Here is an 18,336-nt window from a genome sequence, read left to right on the forward strand (position 1 = left end):
CTTATTAGTACTTCCTTGCTTGTATTTTTAAACTCCTGAATTGACATGAGTGCACTTGCAGAAAGGAGCTCTAGAAACAGTCAGAAGCACCCCTCTGCCAAACTTCTTAGCAGGCCACTATTCTGAAACTACAGTGGATGACAGTTGTAGGAGTTTCTTTGGTACTGATTTCTGTGTCTTTATAGTAGTATTTGGGCAAGTGTTGGTTGGCCATGACTAGCATACCAAAGGCCTTGCTGTCTGGGAGCCCTAAGCTCCTCATAAGGAGACATGTTCTTTATTTTATTTTGTTTACCATAAGATGTGAAAGTGATCTTGGAGTTAAATTTCCTGCTCTCTTGTATGCCTGCTAAACTTTTTCGGGCAATGACTATGGAATAACTTTCATTATAGGGCAGAGAAGCAGCATTCACGTGACTTTTGATATTGAGATCACACTGAGAAAGTCTTGAGTGAACAATGTGGAGAGACTAATACCACTCGTGTGTTCTAAAATCAGATGCTGTAGCTCAAGGGCAAAAATCACCAAGGGGAAAGCCATGCCTCTTCAGCAGGCTTACAGAATGATTCTCCCTAGTGAAAAATGAAATTTCCACATTGAAGAACATAATGTAAGGAAACTTTTCCAGCTAAACTCTGTAGGTGATTAATAGGACTAACGTGATGAGCCTCAGTTCTACTGCCAGAGAAATCACCTTCCAATTTCTAATTGCTTGAAATCGTTTTTCAGAGATTGCACTTGGAAAACAACTGTGGCAAAAAAACAAACTACAACAAAAAGACTGGGTGAAAATTTCCCAGATTCCATTCTCCAAGTAAGAAATTATTTCTTAGACGTTGCCAGAAGCTAGGATTTGTTTCCAAAATTCCTGGAGCCCTTAATTGGTAGTTGAACTATGCCAACTGTGTTCAAACTCTGATGCTTTATAAAACAGTTTTGTCCCAGGAGAGAAGATTAATTGAAAATAAACTGTTAAAAGTATTCATTTTCTGTTAAAAAAGATTATATTCATTGTAGATGTGGAAAATCTTTTGGTTTTATTGCTGAATAACTATTCCAATGTAACATCAAGTGTTCTCAGATTTCTTTGGAGTTAGCTGCTTCTAAAATTTCTTGCTTCACTTCCTTTAGTTAATATCCTGTCTGTTTTAGTAAAATGATTCATTCGTTCTTTTTCAAATGGAGCTTAATTAGCTAATCCCGCCTTAGTGTTTAATTAGTAATTAACCTGCAAGCTCTGTAGATTTCAAGCACCTGCTGAGTAGGTGGAACAAATAGAAAACAAAACAAAACAAAAAGCCATTGTATTTCATTTTGGATGTAACTTGAGGGTTCATGAAATCTGTTCTTACGCATGAAAATTCCTAAAAACAATGTGCAAATTCAGAATTAGATGTCTTACATTTTTCTGGTATTCTATCACATTGTACAGTATTATCCTGCGATATACACTATCCTAGGAGTCTATTCTAAAAATAATGGTAATGAATAATAATAAGTGTAATCTTTAACTAAACTTTAATCTAAACTTCAAAATGTGCTTATTCTGCGATACTACACTTCTGTATGTTGAGTGCTTTAGACATGAAGTAAGCAACAGGAAATGCAGTGGGGAGATACTTTTCCAGACATGCACACTGAAACTTCTTCAAAACTGCCCTGTTCAGAATTCTTCTGGTTACGTTTAAAACTGAAGCTCACCTCTGTCTCATGTGGTATCTTAGAAAAAATCCTGAAACTGTGAGCTAAGCACAGGCAGATTATATTTTACCTGCAAATGTTTGCAAAGTACTTCTGAAACTGTGGCCTTGTCAAACACAGGTCTGCTTATCAACATGGCTGTTTCCTAGATGCCAGTGTTACACTCTGATGGAAGCGATGAAACAGCTTACAGTGTTTATCATAATACAGAACGCATACATGAAAAGGCTGTCTTGAGTGGGTGAGCTGCTTCTCTCTTTTAAGTGTTTGTGTTCATGAAGGGACCAAATTGAAATCCCTCAGAGGACTGAATGGAAGTTGGTGAAGGAGAACTAATCTGAGGAAGCTCAGTACAGCCCAGTAAGCAGAGAAAATCTCATTTTATGTGATTACTGAAAGAGGAAATCTATTTTGTGCCTTGAGTTGGGTGAGTGTAGAAGGAAATTAGATCTGTTTCCTCTTGTGGACTTTGCTTTTGGTGTGACCTCTCAGTTTTATATAAAACTAAAAACTGTATATACAACTCTAACTCAGGTCATAGCCTAATGGCTTTTGGCAAAATGCAGTTTTCAAATAGTTAAGTGCTGTGGTGTTTACTTTAGGTGGCACAGGCTTGGGTTTATGACGTGAACCATACGGAGCTTTTAAAGCTTCTCAGCTGTGCCGATGCAAACTCCAGTAATCCCAAAGAAAAATGTTATCTGCTATTCATTAAATGCACATGAGATTCCTTTTTTAGCAAGCACATAAACAGAAGTCTAAATTTAGGAACATGTGCAGTTGCAGTCATTATACATTTTTGGATCTTTTTTTCTCCCTGTCTGTACTGGAGCTCATGTTGCTATGTCTTTAAGAGGTCTTTTGCCCTAAGCCTCACTGTGGAACTTAGTTTATCTTGTTGACTTTGCAGAGTGCTTTATATTTATAGATATTTATTGAGTTTATGTCTTCCTATCTTTTTGTTGCCAGACGTATTTATATCCTTCAAGCTTGTTTTCTGAATCTCTCTGTGCTTGTTAGGAACTGAGGTATGCAAGTGCCTGGTTTATTCAAGTATTTTTTTTCAACAGTGATGACAGGAGGAGGTAATGAACAAGTACTTCATTACTTATTAACTCCTGGAATGGCCAGATGTTTTCAAATGTGAGCATGCTCTGGTTTGCCCTAGTATATAAATCAATCTACTGAGAATGGTATAGACGGCACAGGGTCTGGAATTTGGAAGTCCACCTCTCTCCGTCCTGCCCCACTGAAATGGCTGCCACTTTTTTTTTTTTTCTTCCCCTGTCCACTCTGTCCTGAAAGTCCTGCTGAAAGGTCCACAGGCTTATTCCTGCACCTCCTCTTCAAAATCACTCTTCCCTTTCTTTCTCTTTTTGGAAAACTCCTGCTTCTTGTAAAGAGGAGGAGAAAGGAAAGACCCTAAAAAAGGTCATGTCAGGAACGTAGAGGAGAATCTCAGGCAGAGACAATAGTTGTCTGTCCTTGTGCAATGGAGCATTGGTAGAGAAACCTATCTCTTTGCTTTTGAGAGAGCTGAGGTAGGTGGTCTGTCAGTCCAGGCAGCTGTCCTCTCTGTTTTCAGCATAAGCTGTCAATATGGCATGGTAATTAAAAAATAAATCTGGACTGTTTCTTATTTCAACTTGATAGCTCTAAATGCAAAATAAGCCTGATTTAAAACAATCTTTATACTTGTTGGCCATTCTATTAAGAATAAAATAATCTTCTGTTAAAAAAAAAAAATGAAGCTCTTTTTTGTATGGTGAAACAGAAGTTCCACAATGTACAGGAACATGAGAAAGCACTTTGGAAAAGATAAAATTATGTTCAGTGCCGGTTCCAGAAGGACATGGCATGTAGAGGTTTTGTTATGTTGGAATTTGCTCAGGGCATTACATGACCAACACGTCTTATTCTGATCAAAGACCAAAAGAAAAAGGTAAGGATTTTAATGGCACAGGAATTAAAGTTCTAATTCATACTGCAGCCCTTGACACTGTGCTTGGATAATGAGATCATTTAACTTAGAAGAAATAATTGTGTATTCTAAAGGTGAAGTATCTACAGAATGTAATGTCACCTTTGAGTCAGGCTGTTAGAAGGCTCTGTCTGTTTCTCAGTCATACCACTGGGACCGCTGATGGCGTTTCCAATGATGCCTTCTGTCACAGCAGAGAGTGCTGAGGAGTGATAATCAGAAACTCTCACCCCCATGCTCTTTGAGGGGTCCTGTGGCAAAAGTTGAATGCATTTTGAGCAAAAATCATTAAAACTTTAGTCAAATGACCAGTACTTAGTTGATCAATTAGGTGTTGCTTTTCTGAACCTGTGTTTTCTGAATATGAGAAATACTGAGAGAGATTGCTTTGTACAGTCTTAAAAGCATTTCAGAAAGTCTGAACATTTGGAACTTAGTATTTCAATAACTTTATATGTTTTGAAGATCAGCATTTAACTATTTGAGAAGACAGAAGTTTTGTCTATGAAAGTATTAAGGGATGCAGAATGGCTTAGAAGTGTAGTATCGGTGTGTGTTAGAGAGGTGTATGCATTTGTCTGCTAAGCATTATCAGAGGAAATTGATTTTACTACAGAATATTCATTTCCATTGATAGTCTTTTTACTGTGCTAAAAATGTATGCACTATTTTCAGGTTTCCCAGGGTTTTATAACTATGTTAACTTTGCCAGAAAGATACAGGAGTCTGTCTAGCCTGATTCATCCTCTAGCACACATTTCATGACATAATTATGTCTAGAGGACACTAGTAGTGAGAAGTTAGCTAGTGAAAACAACATTCAGGATTTGCAGTGTTTTCTGGTCAGTATAGGCTAATTCTGGTGGATACAGGAGGAATATAGAGCCCTTAACAAGATTTTTTCCTATAAGGTATTATTTGTTTGCACACACACTATGTAATTAAGTGTTTGCTAGGCGATATCATGATGGTTTTATTTTTCTCCTGTATGTTTTCTTACCCTTAGGAAATAACCACTGTAATAAATTTTACTTAAAATTAAGAGTTTAGAAGTTTGTTACTTACAGTTCTGAGAGCTCTTGAACAATTCTTAGCAAGTCTTAAGGGCTTCAGATTTCTCTTTAAAAGATAGATTTTCTTGATCCTTACACTGACCTCTAGCGGTTAGTGCGTTTTGAGAGTCATCCTCAAAGCGTTTTTCTTCAGTGTAAAGTAACTTTTGTGCAATAACTTTGTAGGAACTGTTAGGCTAACAAAAGCAGGCAAGTCAGGAGAAATCCAATTTCTCCACACTAATGTCTGCCCTCTCTGGGTAAGCACTCACATGTATTATATAGAACATATGGAGCTTTTAAACTAAAAGGCAAACATCCAAGTTGTCAAAATGTGAAAGCTGTTTGCAGCCTGACATCTCCACCACTTATCTCTAGCATGTGAGCTGCCTTCTGACATTTTCCTGCACTGGGTCCTACATTGCTGTGAAACCTGTCTCATTCAGAGATCCTTTGTTTTACTATGATAGAATTGAGATCTGAGAATGGAAGAGCAAACTTCTGTTTTCTATTTATGTAGTTGGACTCCTGGACATTATATTTAAAGTAAGTTAGGGGAAAAGGAAAAAAAAAAAAGAACTGAAGTTGGGAATGCATTCCCAGTTGCTCTCCATACAGTCTATGGATACAAAAATTCAAGTTAACATTAAAAACAGCTATGTGTAAGCTAAGGGAAAAAATCTGCTTTTTGTTAAGGCAGATTATGATGTCATTGATAACTGCTTCTATTACTACTGTTAAACTTTCAGTGGGATATGTTTCTATTTGCTTGTTTCCAGTGTACCAAATTCATTTTTAAATGAGTTATTATTTGATGATTTTATTTATTAGTCTTCAAGTGATTTTCCTTAGTTTGTCTAAGCTCCATCATTGTTATAAACACAGATTTTGGGCAAAAAATCATTTTTACCTTTTGTCTCATTAGGGAAGAAGGGCCTTGCAGTCTGGCTGCCCCATGTCTGTAGGAATCAGAGGAAGCTTTTAAATCTCTAGACATAATAATGCTGTTTGCAGGATTCTGGCCTTGATTGTGCTCAGGTTATCCATGCTCAGTGATTAATTTGATATCCCAGAATGTATTTTGATTAATCATTGCTTAAGGAATAAAGCTAAGATCATTGTAAAGCTTCAAATACAAACTCTTGTTTGTAAGAGAAGAATTATATAGATTAAGATACCTGTGCACTTTTTCTGATTCAGATTCTTTATTTTGTTGCAATTTATTTGTAGCTTGGTTGTAAGATGTGAAAGATTCTAGCCCGTATCCTATGAGTGCTGTAGCTTTAAACTGGGCCATGTTGGTCCATTGCTGGTTTTGTTCAACAAAATTTGTTTTTGCAAAGAACTTGGGCAAGAAGGTTTCTATACAATCCAAAACCATGTACAGGCAGAAGTTCACTTTCCAGCTATGTGAAGCCAATGCAGTCTTCATATAGTCATGCTTTTTAGTTAACTTTCAGTGCTGTTGATTTTGAATTTTATATCTCCTTATTTTTATTTTTGTTCTACAAATAATTTGAAATCAGTAACCTACTTCTGACATTCTGGAATGTGCTAAAATACAAGGAGGGTTGCAGACAGTATGAGCACCTTGAATGGATGGATTTTATTAGTCCTCCATTAGGGACTGAAAACCAAAAGCAAAACAGAGGGTCTTTTGTTCTCAATAGTGCAAAAGGGAATCTCTTATAAATTTAAGTTCTTTTTTGGGAAGTTCTTTTAGCTATTGTGAGCATATGGATGTTTATTACCTTTTTAGTTACATGCTAAAAATCAGCTCATATGAGGTGGAAGGCTGTGACTGAAAATTCAATCTCACTGCTGTATGTGCTGTCATTCAACATGTATTTTTAAAATCTTCTAAGCTTCGTCTTGGTTGTTCTATTCATAGTATTATTGTGGCTTCTTTACATGTTCTCAGGAAAGAATCTCCAGGTTTTTGTTGTTTCATTTCCTGTCTGTCCAGTGTTGACACTAACTACAGTGTGCTGGAATATGCAAAGATTAGATCTTGAGCTGAATCCTCACAGGATGGTTCTGCATTTTGTCTGTTTACTCTTTTGGTTTGGTTTAAATTAGGGCTGCAATACTCATACTCCATATGGACAGGCTCTCTGGCAGACTGGAGGACTGTTAGACTTCTTGAGGAACCCTGACAGCTTCAGTGTGGCTTACTGAGATGTAAGCAGCAGTAGCAGAATTTAACCTACTTGGATATTTCATTTTTTTCCTTAGATGCCCTTCCATTAAGGTTATTTCATTGGGAACAAAGCTAGATTCTGACAAAAAGACTTAACTTGAATATTCAAAACACTAAAACTCACTTTTCTGCACAAAAGGGTATGAATATTGACACTTTGTCAGTAGCACTGTGTTTTATTAAGGTAAGAGTTGACACAAAATAATCTTTCTGAGGAGAAGCTTTGTTATTGCAACTTTTTATCTTCTAAGTATGCTATTCTCCATGCATCTCCTTGAATTGCTTCTGCAGTTGCCTGTCAGGGTTTCCTTGTGCTGCAGGTACAAGGAAGTTTTTATTTCAGAGATATATTAATCTGGTAAAGGATTTATAGCAGTGACCCACGTGGGATCAACTTTCCAAGTCAGAAGTTGTCAGAGTGAAACCTTGTTCTGTGTATCTTTTTCTGTGCAAAAGTCTTGACAGTTTTAAAATCTTTACAGAAGTTCCATGACTCAGCACAAGTCTGGGATCTGCCGGAGTTGGCTCTGGCCAGAGGGTATAGATTGGCTAATAGATGAAGGGCAAATGAAGAGGAAAGAATGAAAGGATCTTTCCTTCCACAGAAAGCTGAAATGCCACTGCTTGCAGGAAACTGAATATTTTCCAAATGCTGAGAGCCAGTGTCTGAGGCCATTAGGCTGCTGCGCTTAAAATACTGGAGCAGCTCCCAAAGTAGCAGCAGAGACAGTCTAATACACAGAATTGCTGTTGCTGCTTCATGATTGTTTCAAGGATGTGAAGGCTGCTGAAACAGTGTAAGAAATTCAGTTCCTTCAGTTTCATCAAAACTGCACTTCTGTTTCTTAAAAGCATTTGGGATTTTATTCCTTCCCAAAAGTCTAACTGCTGAACATTCTGCCTAAATCCTGACATAATCTCTAACTTTTCTTTTGTGAGCAGCCTATTATGCCTGAGCATGTGTAGCTTTGCTCAATTATTGATGCCTTCTGTAGGCCTTTAGCTGACATGGGTATTTTTGAATGGGACATTTTTGCTGGTTTGCTGTCTATCCCTTCTTCTTACTGGCACTTATTCAATTCATATGAAAGTTTATGTGGTATGTTTTGGAAAACATTTCAGATACCATGGAAAGTATTTTCACAGTGGCAAAGCTTTGATGTGAAACTGCCACTTCAGTGAAAAGACCTGCTGTCAAATGAGGAATAGAATCAAAACTACTATCACAGGCCGGTGAAAAGCGTGTTTGAATCTTTGTAATGATTGTGGCAGCCCTTTTCTGGTTTGAACAGGTTTACAATTCAGAGAAGGTACTGTTATAACCTTTCATAGGAAATTAAGTTGAAATCTGAATGCTGCTAGAAACAAATAATATTTCTTAATAAACTTTAGAATTTATTATTGAGATCATAGAAAGGTTGAGAATGACCTGCAAGGTCACGTAGTCTAACCTTCCTCCCATTACCATTACTACCACAAGCCTCTAAGCCATATCTCGTAGCTCCTCATCCAGACGCCTCTTGAACACATCACCAGGGACTGCGACTCCGCCACCTCCATGGGCAGCCATTCCAGTGCCTGACCACTCTCTGAGAGAAAAAGTTCTTCCTTATATCTAATCCAAACCTCCTCTGGTTCAACTTGGGGCCATTTCCTCAGGTCTTGTTTTTTGCCTGGGAGAAGAAGCCAAACCCCCCCTCCTCATCACAACCTCCCTTCAAGAAGCTGTAGAGTGCAGTGAGTTCTCCTCTGAGCCTCCTCTTCTCCAGACTGAACAATCACAGCTCCCTCAGCCGCTCCTCGTAAGACTTGTGCTCCAGACCCCTCACCAGTTTCGTTGCCCTTCTCTGGACACACTCCAGGACCTCACTGTCTTTTTTGTAGTGAGGGGCCCAAAACTGAACACAGTACTCGAGGTGTGGCCTCACCAGTGCTGAGTAGAGGGGGATGATCACCACCCTGCTCCTGCTGGCCACACCATTTCTAATGCAGGCCAGGATGCCATTGGCCCTCTTGGCCACCTGGGCACACTGTTGGCTCATGTTCAGCCGAGCATCAACCAACACCCCCAGGTTCTTTTCCCCTTCACAGTCATCCAGCCACTCATCCCCAAACCTATAGCGCTGCATGGGATTGTTGCGGCCAAAGTGCAGGACTCAGCACTTGGCCTTGTTGAACCTCATCCCATTCACCTCAGCCCAGCAATCCAGCTTATTTAGATCCCTCTGAAGAGCCTCCCTACCCTCAGGCAGATTGACACTACCTCCCAACTTGGCATCATCTGCAAACTTACTGATGGTACACTCAATCCCTTCATCTAAGTCATCAGTGAAGATATTAAACAAGGTGGCCCCCAGTACCGACCTCTGGGTGGACACCACTCATAATGGGTCGCCAGCTGGACTTAGCTCCATTAGCCACCACGCACTGGGCACTCTAGCCAGTTTCTTACCCAAAGAAGGGTATACCTGTTCAGGCCACTGGCAGTCAGTTTCCCCAGAATATTGTGAGAGAGAGGCTTTGCTGAAGTCTAGATAGACTGCATCAACAGCCTTTCCCTCATCTACCAGACTGTTCACTCAGTCATAGAAGAAGATGAGGTTGGTCAAGCACGACCTGCCTTTCATGAACCCATGCTGGCTGGGCCTGATCCCCTTGATGCCACGCATGCTGTGTGATTGCACCCGAGATGATTTGCTCCATAACTTTCCATGCTACCGGGGTCAGGCTGACTGGCCTGTAGTTCCCTGGATCCTCCTTATGGCCCTTCTTGTAGATGGGAGTCACATCAGCAGGCCTCCAATCCTCTGTGACCTCTCTAGATAACCTGGAGTGCTGTTAGATGGCCGAGAGCATTAGATAGAGGCAATTCATTTGGTTGTTGCTATAGTGTGTGGCATTTCACTAGACTTACCGGTTGTCTTTAGGGATAGATGTTTCTCTTGCCGTTTTCTGTTGCCTGTTTTTGATCTAGGTTCTTCAAAGCTATGTGGTGGTAGAAATTGATAGTAATACGTAAGAATATTTTTATATAATGAAAATTCACAGAGAGAAGAAATGAAAAATATATCACCACAAGAGGGACAATGTGGCACTGATCATAAAGTGGAGAAAACCAAAGCAGTGTACAACTTAGGAAAAGAAATAAGAGAAAAATAAAAAGTAAATTAAGTTTATTACTGGCTAGAATTGATGGTCCAAATTATGTAACATAGAGGAGGGTAAAGCACATGCAATGTACAGACTTAGGATGTAATGAACTCTTATTGTTCAGGGCTGACGTTATGACTTGTCGTGTAAACCAAGTAGTTGATAATTGCAAATGCATTTGGGATGATTGATGTATTTTAAAGGTTAAAGTCTTCCACAGATAGATAATACAAACAGCCATAGTGACAATTAGTGACAATCACAGCTTTAGATGCTACGTTGCTTTCAAAATTATTCCTTGTAGATGTTTTTCTATTAATTGTGCCTTACTTACGACTTCAGCTTATTAATATCCTTTACCTATTTAATGTTCTCCATTCTAGGTGTTAATGCAATTACATAGCAAATTGTTAAGTAATCAGTTAAGGCCAAAAGAAATTTGAAGCAGTCTCTGAGTTTCTGATCATCTTATATCTTGATAAGGAAGCATGAATGGACAGAATCAGCATTCTCAGGGCAGATATACAGGAATTATGTTGATGCAACATAATGTTAGACTGGTAACAAAACTAAAGAGTCTTTCAAGGAAAGTAGCTGATGAATCTTTGCATAACTGATGTATCAGTGCTGTTAGGGATGTTGTTTATGATTCTGAGTGTAATGTATGCATTTGTTTGTAGAAAAAAGTCATATGTAATTAAATAATTTCAGTATGCAAATGGTTGTTAAATAATTATACTTTGCTGAGATACTTAAAAACTACTACTGCTGGATGCAGTAATTTTCATTTTTTTTCCTTTGACAAGAATGCTGCTGCAAGTTAAGTGGTTTTCCTGGACCACTCCAGAAATAATTGTTTTTTCACAGTGGACAGAATGAATCCTGTGCCCTTATTTGTTGTTATCAAATGATGACACAAATATACTTTGTAAATTCAGGAATGCCTATTCTGAATTCTGTGCTGTCTTATCAGATTGTCATAATGTACTGAGTACTGATTGTATTAGTTGCCTTAACAAAAGTGACACAGTCAAATGTGAGTTGAGACAAACTAACAAATGTGGATCATAAAGAAGTAATGGAGAAAGGAATATAGTAGCATACTATAGCAACTGAGACCAGTAAATTATATTCGTGACTTTTGAATGAATAAGGTCTGTCTTGTTGCTGCTAACGCATTGCTTGTCTACAGTTTCCTGATAACAATAAGGGATAGATGTTGTTTTCTGTTTGTTGTGTGGTTGTACACCCTCTGAAGAAAGCATTATTTTATTGCCAGTTAACGTGAATGTATAGTTACTGACTTGGATATTGGAGAACTAAGACCACAACAACTTAAAATACTTGGAGGAAAATACTTCTTTTCCCCTTTTCCCAGACTTTTCATCTCTTAAGACTCCTCTGCAGCTCCCTTGTTACAGCTGGTTATGCTCAATCCCTTCAACAGATAGCACAGGAGGTCAGGTTCAGTGCATTCTCCTTGTTTTTCATTCTCTTCTTCCACTCCACCTTCTTACCTACGTGTTTGCTGAGCTCTGGTGTGAGCTTATTCACAGTGTGCAGGTCCTGTGGGGATGTATCTGCTCCACCATGGAGCAATTTCTAATTCTCTCACCTCGGTCATCTCTCAGTACTTAGTTATTTTTGTTGTTCTCTTGTACCCTTGTTCTCTCTTCCTTGTTGCTTTCTGTCCTTTCTTAGATAGGTTGTTTCAAAGGTGCTGTCAGCATCACTGATGGGCTTATCTTTGGCCAGTGGTGGATCTGCTGCAGAGCCAAGAGTGTCTGGCACAGGGCAGCCCCAGATCTCTTCCTACTCCTGCAGCCCCTGCCACCCAAACCTTGTTGTTCATACCCAGCACAATAGAGAAAGCTGTTAAAACTTTGAAGTGTGGGTGTGTGTTTCATTACACAAATGCAAGGTAATGCAAGTTTATTCAAGCTTCAGTTACTGGTAAAAATAGGTTTTGTTACTAAGAGAGGATTGGTTTCGTGTCATATACACCCTGGATTTCATCAGTATCTTCTGATTTCCTGCTTCTGACAACCCAGGTGTACAACCAACTGACCTCTGAGTAAATTATTAAGTAAATCAATTTAGTGGCCAAGTGTCAGTCTGCTAAGAGTTATATCAGCTTTCTATGTGTGTATAGAACTTTTTGCATGATGTAGAAAGTCATGATAGTGAAGACCCCATGTTAACACGTACAGAAACGTGCTGTGGATAATAAGCTTTCTTCCCACAGGAGAAATGGGACTGATCTTTCCTTCTTAGTAATAGCTGAGCAGATAAATGTGCCTACCTTAGTATAGCTTCAGGCAGTACTACTTCCTGGCTCACCTTTGAGCCTTAGTTTCCCATGATTGTTCTGCAATTGTAGAAGCAAGTGCTAAGAACTGCTTGGGAGACTGCAGGTCAAGCTCTGTTTTCAGAGAGTAAGATGTAAAATACACTGATGGAGTAGTCAAAAGGCAGCTAATGGTCTTATAGTAATTGTTTTTATGTCAAGTGAAACACTGATTGAACAAATGCACTTCCCCAAGAGTTTTCAGTTAAAGAAAAGAAAGGTTTTGTCATCAGAAATGAATGCTTAATTCCATTGTTTGAAGTTTTAATTTCAAGTTTTGGCAAGTGTTTATATTTGGACCTTGTAAACAGCAATTGAATCCACGGATTTCAATTGCTTGAAAATCTTAGTCTTACAGATGCAACCTAGATTTTACTGACTACTTTATCAATCAGAAAGCAACAAGAGTTTCATATGTCACTTGAGGTAATGCTCTTGGCCACAGAATTTGTAGATAAAATGTAATAGATGCCTGTGTGAATGTAATTCTTTGAATACAGTGATTCCCAAGATGGACATTAATGCATGAAAAATTGTCCTCATACGCAATTACAAATGCTTGGGTGTGCATAGTTCTTACAGCGAGTCTTACTTTTTATTCAGACCTTTTTGGAGGCACTTTTATGTGGTTGTTAACTGGCAGATCCTATATCAGCCAGTCACCTGCCACTGATATGAACATAAAAGTTAAAGCCTTCAGAAAAGCATGCTTGATTTGGAGAAATCCAGATTAATACCACTTTTCCTGTCGGTGCTGTAAGCCATGGGAGAAGAGGAAAGGGTGTTGACCTCAGAATGGGCAGCTTGGCAGGGGAGTGACTGTTCCTATCACTTCATTCCTCAGCTTGAAAAACTCTTCTCACAGTTCTGTCAGTACACTTTTCTACCTTGAATGTGTTAATTCTGTGTGGACATTAGAAAAAATGGATGCTTTCGTACCTTAATTTTTAACAGATGTGAAATAGTTACCAAGGAATTTGTGGGAGTATTAATTTACCAGCCTTTCATAAGTAGAAGGCAGAGTCTCAGGCTGATGAATGTAGGAAGTCTGGGGAAAAGAGAAGGCTGCATGTGAAGCTTAAAGTTTCTGAACTTGCTGAGTGAGTATTGCATGTTTGTGGCTTAGTCGTACAGAACCTGTATTCTCTGGACGTGTCCAATTTTATTCTTTTTCTTTATAACTATCTTGTTTCATAGAATCTCATCATAGGGTGGCTTATGTTGGTTGAGATCTTACAGGTCATCTAGTTTGAGCCCCTCAATGTCATGGGTAGAGTTGCCAGCCACTGGATCAGGCTGCACAGGATCTCATCCAACCTGGTCTTGAAATGTCTCCAGGACTGCAGCATCCACAGCCTCTCTGGGCAATTTTTTACAGCACTTCACCATCCTCTGAGTTAAAACTGTCTTCCAAAGATCTAACATAAATCTCCCCTCTTTTAGTTTAAAGCCATTCCCCCTTATCCTATTGCTATCAGACCATGGAAAAAGTCAGTCCACCTCCTGCTTACAAACTCCCTTCAAGTACTGAAAGACTGCAGTGAGGTCTCCTTGGAGCCTTCTCTTCTCCAAGCTAAACAAGCCCAAATCCCTCAACCATTCTTCACAGGAGGTGATCCAGCCTTCTGATAATCTTTCTGGCCCTCTTCTGGACTTGCTCCAACAGCTCTGCGTTCTTCCTGTACTGGGGGACCCAGGCTTGGACACAATACTCTAAATAAGGCCTTGCAAGGGTGGAATAGAGGGGGAGAATCACCTCCCTCTTCCTGCTGCCATCCCTCTGTTGATGCAGCCCAGAATACTGTTGGCCTTCTGAGCTGCAAGAGCACACTGCTGGCTCAGTCAAGCTTCTCATCCATCAGGACCCCCTCAAGTTCTTCTCCATATGGCTGCTCTCAATGAATTCTTCTCCCAGTCTGTACTCACATCTGGGATCATCCCAACCATTGCACTTGGCCCTCTTAAACCTCATTAGATTCTCGCATGCCCACTTTATCAAATTCCTTTTCTAATCAGTGTTATTTTGCTGTACAAGTGTCAGCATCCCAAAAACTCAGGTTGCTCAACCCACTTACCTTTTAGAAAAGCTCATTATGTAGAATTTATATTTAGTAGTGTTTGTGTGACTTTAAGTGTGATCCTATCTTAAATCCCATTTGCTGTGAAGACTGTGTTCCAATAGGAAAATTGGATATGTGGTTGATCTGAGTTAAATGCTTGAATAGCACATTTTCTTGACTAGCATATGTGTATATGCTCTTAAAAAGTACTGAACAACATTGATTTCTACTGGCTGCACCTAATCAAAGTATCTCTTACAATCTGAAGATAGTTTGTAAGATTACTTATGTAAATTCAAGCTTTTTTTTTGTTGAGGTCACTTAGTAGTCAACATATAAAGAGAGAGAACTGCAGCTTTCCCCACTGCTATGATTTTTGGACTGGTATTTAAAATCATTCTGCCTTTCTTAAGTTAGGATCTTCCAAAAGTGATCTGAATTTACTGAGTTTTTTTAAATGTACTTTGCAGACTTGTAAAAATCTCTACTCTGTGACATTTACCTATTTGGCAGCAAGGCTTGTATCATTTGACTGAGGATTTAGCATGTCTTTGAAGAAGTGCAGTGGATTCCAAGATTCGGGCTGTAAAGCAGTACTTTGTTGTGTAAATAAACAGTAGAAAGGTTGGAATCAAATGCAAGTGTCATTGGTTTCCTGTCAGTATTTTCAGAGGATAATAACAAACATTGTGAGAGAATCAAACAACTTAAGCTCAATTTATGTTTTTGTGTTTTGGGTTCATTTTAGTAAGGGATCAAAGAATGTGGTTCTTGGCACACTTGGAAAGTCACTATAATAGTGGTATGTACTGTTACTACACAAACTGTTTTCTTTACATGTTGCTGTGTAGCTAGCTTAAGCCAGCTGTAAAGTCTGTAGGTGACTGTGGGTGTGGAGGATGATGTTGTCCTGGCTCTCAACAGTGAATGTTTTGCCTGTTGGAATATCGATAATTACTTGAATATCTACTTTTATTTTCTGAAGTTCAGTACTAATGAGTTGTTGTTTCTGAATGCAGCTCTTGTGAAATGAGAGTCTTTATTTAGTTGGAGACTATTCATAATTAGGACTTTCAGAAAATATCTGTGATGATAAATCAAAGCCAAGTAAGATGTTTGGTATTCCTTTAACAGTGTACTGTATATAATAAAGTGTTTGCAGAGACAAGTGGTTCTCTAGGCTGGATTACGTGGTCACCTGAATGAAGGCTGAGGGACTAGATGGATAGATGAGATGATGGTGCTACCAGTCACTCTGAACAGACCTCTTGTGCAATTATATACTATCGTCTATCCTGTACAGACTGTCTTTCTATGGCCTTCAAAATTTCATCCTTTTCCTAGTACGGTAATTCTGTTTGAAATTAAATTGTTCATCTTTGCATATAAATGAATAAATAAATAAATAAATATTCTTATTTTCTGATGAGAATATTTTTGAAATTTCATTCAGAGTTATCAGTCCTGGCTTTCAGTTTTGTTGTGATGAGAAAATTGGTTTTAACAGAAGTATTTTTTGAGTTTTATCTTTTAAGCCTCAGGTACTAATAGTTATACTGACTCAAAGAAGCACGTGAGGGCATGTTTTGTGAAGGCTTACAGACTGAAGTAAACTGGAAGCATTTGCTGTTTTGCCTGGTGTTTGCCTTAAAGTTATACTTTTTAAACTAATGCGCCCTAGAACCTCTTGGAATGTCAGTCTAAAATTGTTTTTTTGTTTTGTCTGTTATAGAAGCTCCACCAAAACCTGAAGAAAATCCTGCTGAGGCATTCACTGACTCATCTCTCTTTGCTCATTGGGGCCAGGATCTCAGTCCTGAAAACAGACGTATTGCACTTAAACAGTTCCAGTATTACGGCTACAATGCGTACCTGAGTGATCGCCTGCCACTGGACAGGCGCCTGCCTGACCTTAGACCTAATGGGTAAGTGTCATAGATAACCTGAGCATTGTACGTCCTGGAATTCCACTCTGTTAGCCCAGCACTATCTCATAAAAAACCAGAAAGCAAATGAGACTGGTGAGCTCCAGTGGTGCAGTATGCATTTTAGACAAATTGTATCAGCTTGGAAGACTGTGGAACTTCCAGCTTTCACTCAAAGCCACTTCTTCTACTGGGAAGTACTCATGTAAGGCAGTGTGAATACATCCACTGTTATTTCAGAATGTTTAGGTAAGATGAGATGGGTGGGACCATGTGAATGGACAGCCTTTTCTCTAATGCTTTTAAGTCCTGTTCTAGTAGGATCATTCACAGAGACAGTTAACACTACTGTTTTTCAGCCATGGTGGTACATCTTTTCCTTTCAACAGACATATAGCAGCTCTGGGGAAATGGGTTGAATAAAAACTGTCCTTTTGCAACTCATTTAAAAAAAAAAAAAAAAGCAGAACAAACACAATCAAACCTTAATAAATGGGGTGGACAGTTAATGAATTGAACCAGTAGTCAAGACATGCTTTTTAGCAAGTTGTCAATCCCAAAGGCGAGCCAAATGTGATCTCATTAACTTCATCTAAGCAAATGTTTTAATAAGCAGTATATTTTAGCATAAATCAAGTGATGTTAATGAAAAGAAAGATAGGAACACCATTTGAGGCAACAGTTCAGCAATTTTAAATACATCTATACTATATATGATGGTATATCACATTTTGGAAATATATGTGTAGATATTTGCTGAAATAGCAATCTAATAGCAATCTTTAGGAAATGAAAGTCCATGCAATAATATTTATATTTTTTTATTCAGGAAATTTCTTATTGTCTGTAAGGACAGTCTCTTTTATTTTTTTTTAATTGTAAGCTAGTTTGGAGGGAAAATAAATCTGTAACTAACAAGATACCAATGATAAAAGTGTGTCTGTTCTTATATCTCTTTAGAACTGACTCTTCTGAATGATTTTAGTCTATATTTTTTGTAATTGTGGGTATAAAACAAGACAGAAAAAGTGGAAAGTTGCTTTATCTGAAATAAATAAATTTTGATTGGTATTTTAAAAGGAATTCCAGTTTAAAAGGAATCATGATCCTCACTTAGGTGAAAATTTTAATTCTTATTTAGCTATCTGCCAAAAACATGTGAGACATTGCAGTATGTTTATAGACACATGCATACAAAATGTCAGATTGGTAATGATAGCTTAGGAGGATTTTTCCCCTTTTATTGTGGTTCAGAAATGAGCGGGTAATCTGACACTGAAAGGTAGCAAATTCTAGTTCTGAGGGGAAATGAAATGCATTGTCAGGTAGCATGTCTACTGTTTGCATATATAGCAAGCACTCTGTGGAATACTGTGTTACAGGGTATTTTGAAAGTCAGGCTTCTGAAAAAAAGAATTCCCAGTTCTGACACAGAAATTCTCATTTGTGTGAGAGCATGTACGTGACTATTTCAGGAAAACTCTTACCTCGTAAGAGTATATTCTTCACCCTAACTATCTGCTGCTAGGATTGCTAGCACCTATTTTTAAAGCCAATTACGTTTGTCACTTCTGGAGTCTGAAGAGAGCACGGAGCAAGTAGCATGGAGATGGAGTTAATCAAATTCCTGACTGAAAAGCAGTAAAACACATTGCTACAGTTGCTCTTAGAGAAGTCTTTTTAGAACTCTCATCATCAGTGTGGATTTAACAATGCTTAGTGCTGCTTTAGGCAGTGTGACAGAAGAATCCTAGCAAAGGCTTGTAGGGAGTTAGCTGAAGGAAGTGGTGTTCTTACAGATACATCCAGGCTCAGTTGTGCTCTATCATCTGTATTAATATCATATCATGTGAAATATCAGCTGTTGGTAAGACAACAGAAATATAACTGGAGTCTAGCGTAATTCTCATCTAATTGGC

The 18,336-nt window shown here is 38.5% G+C and overlaps 1 protein-coding gene across 2 annotated transcripts in view; it reads left to right on the forward strand.

The window, feature by feature from the left end:
* The window catches only part of GALNT18 (polypeptide N-acetylgalactosaminyltransferase 18), a 210,502-nt gene that overhangs the window by 87,950 nt on the left and 104,216 nt on the right, over positions 1-18,336 (forward strand). For both annotated transcript variants that reach the window (XM_052693155.1, XM_052693154.1), the window contains one exon: positions 16,225-16,417. In XM_052693155.1, the coding sequence (XP_052549115.1) occupies positions 16,225-16,417 (193 nt within the window). The remainder of the gene's footprint in view (positions 1-16,224; positions 16,418-18,336) is intronic.

Source organism: Tympanuchus pallidicinctus, unplaced genomic scaffold (genome assembly GCF_026119805.1).
Source record: "Tympanuchus pallidicinctus isolate F22 unplaced genomic scaffold, pur_lepc_1.0 scaffold3, whole genome shotgun sequence".
NCBI lineage: Eukaryota > Metazoa > Chordata > Aves > Galliformes > Phasianidae > Tympanuchus > Tympanuchus pallidicinctus.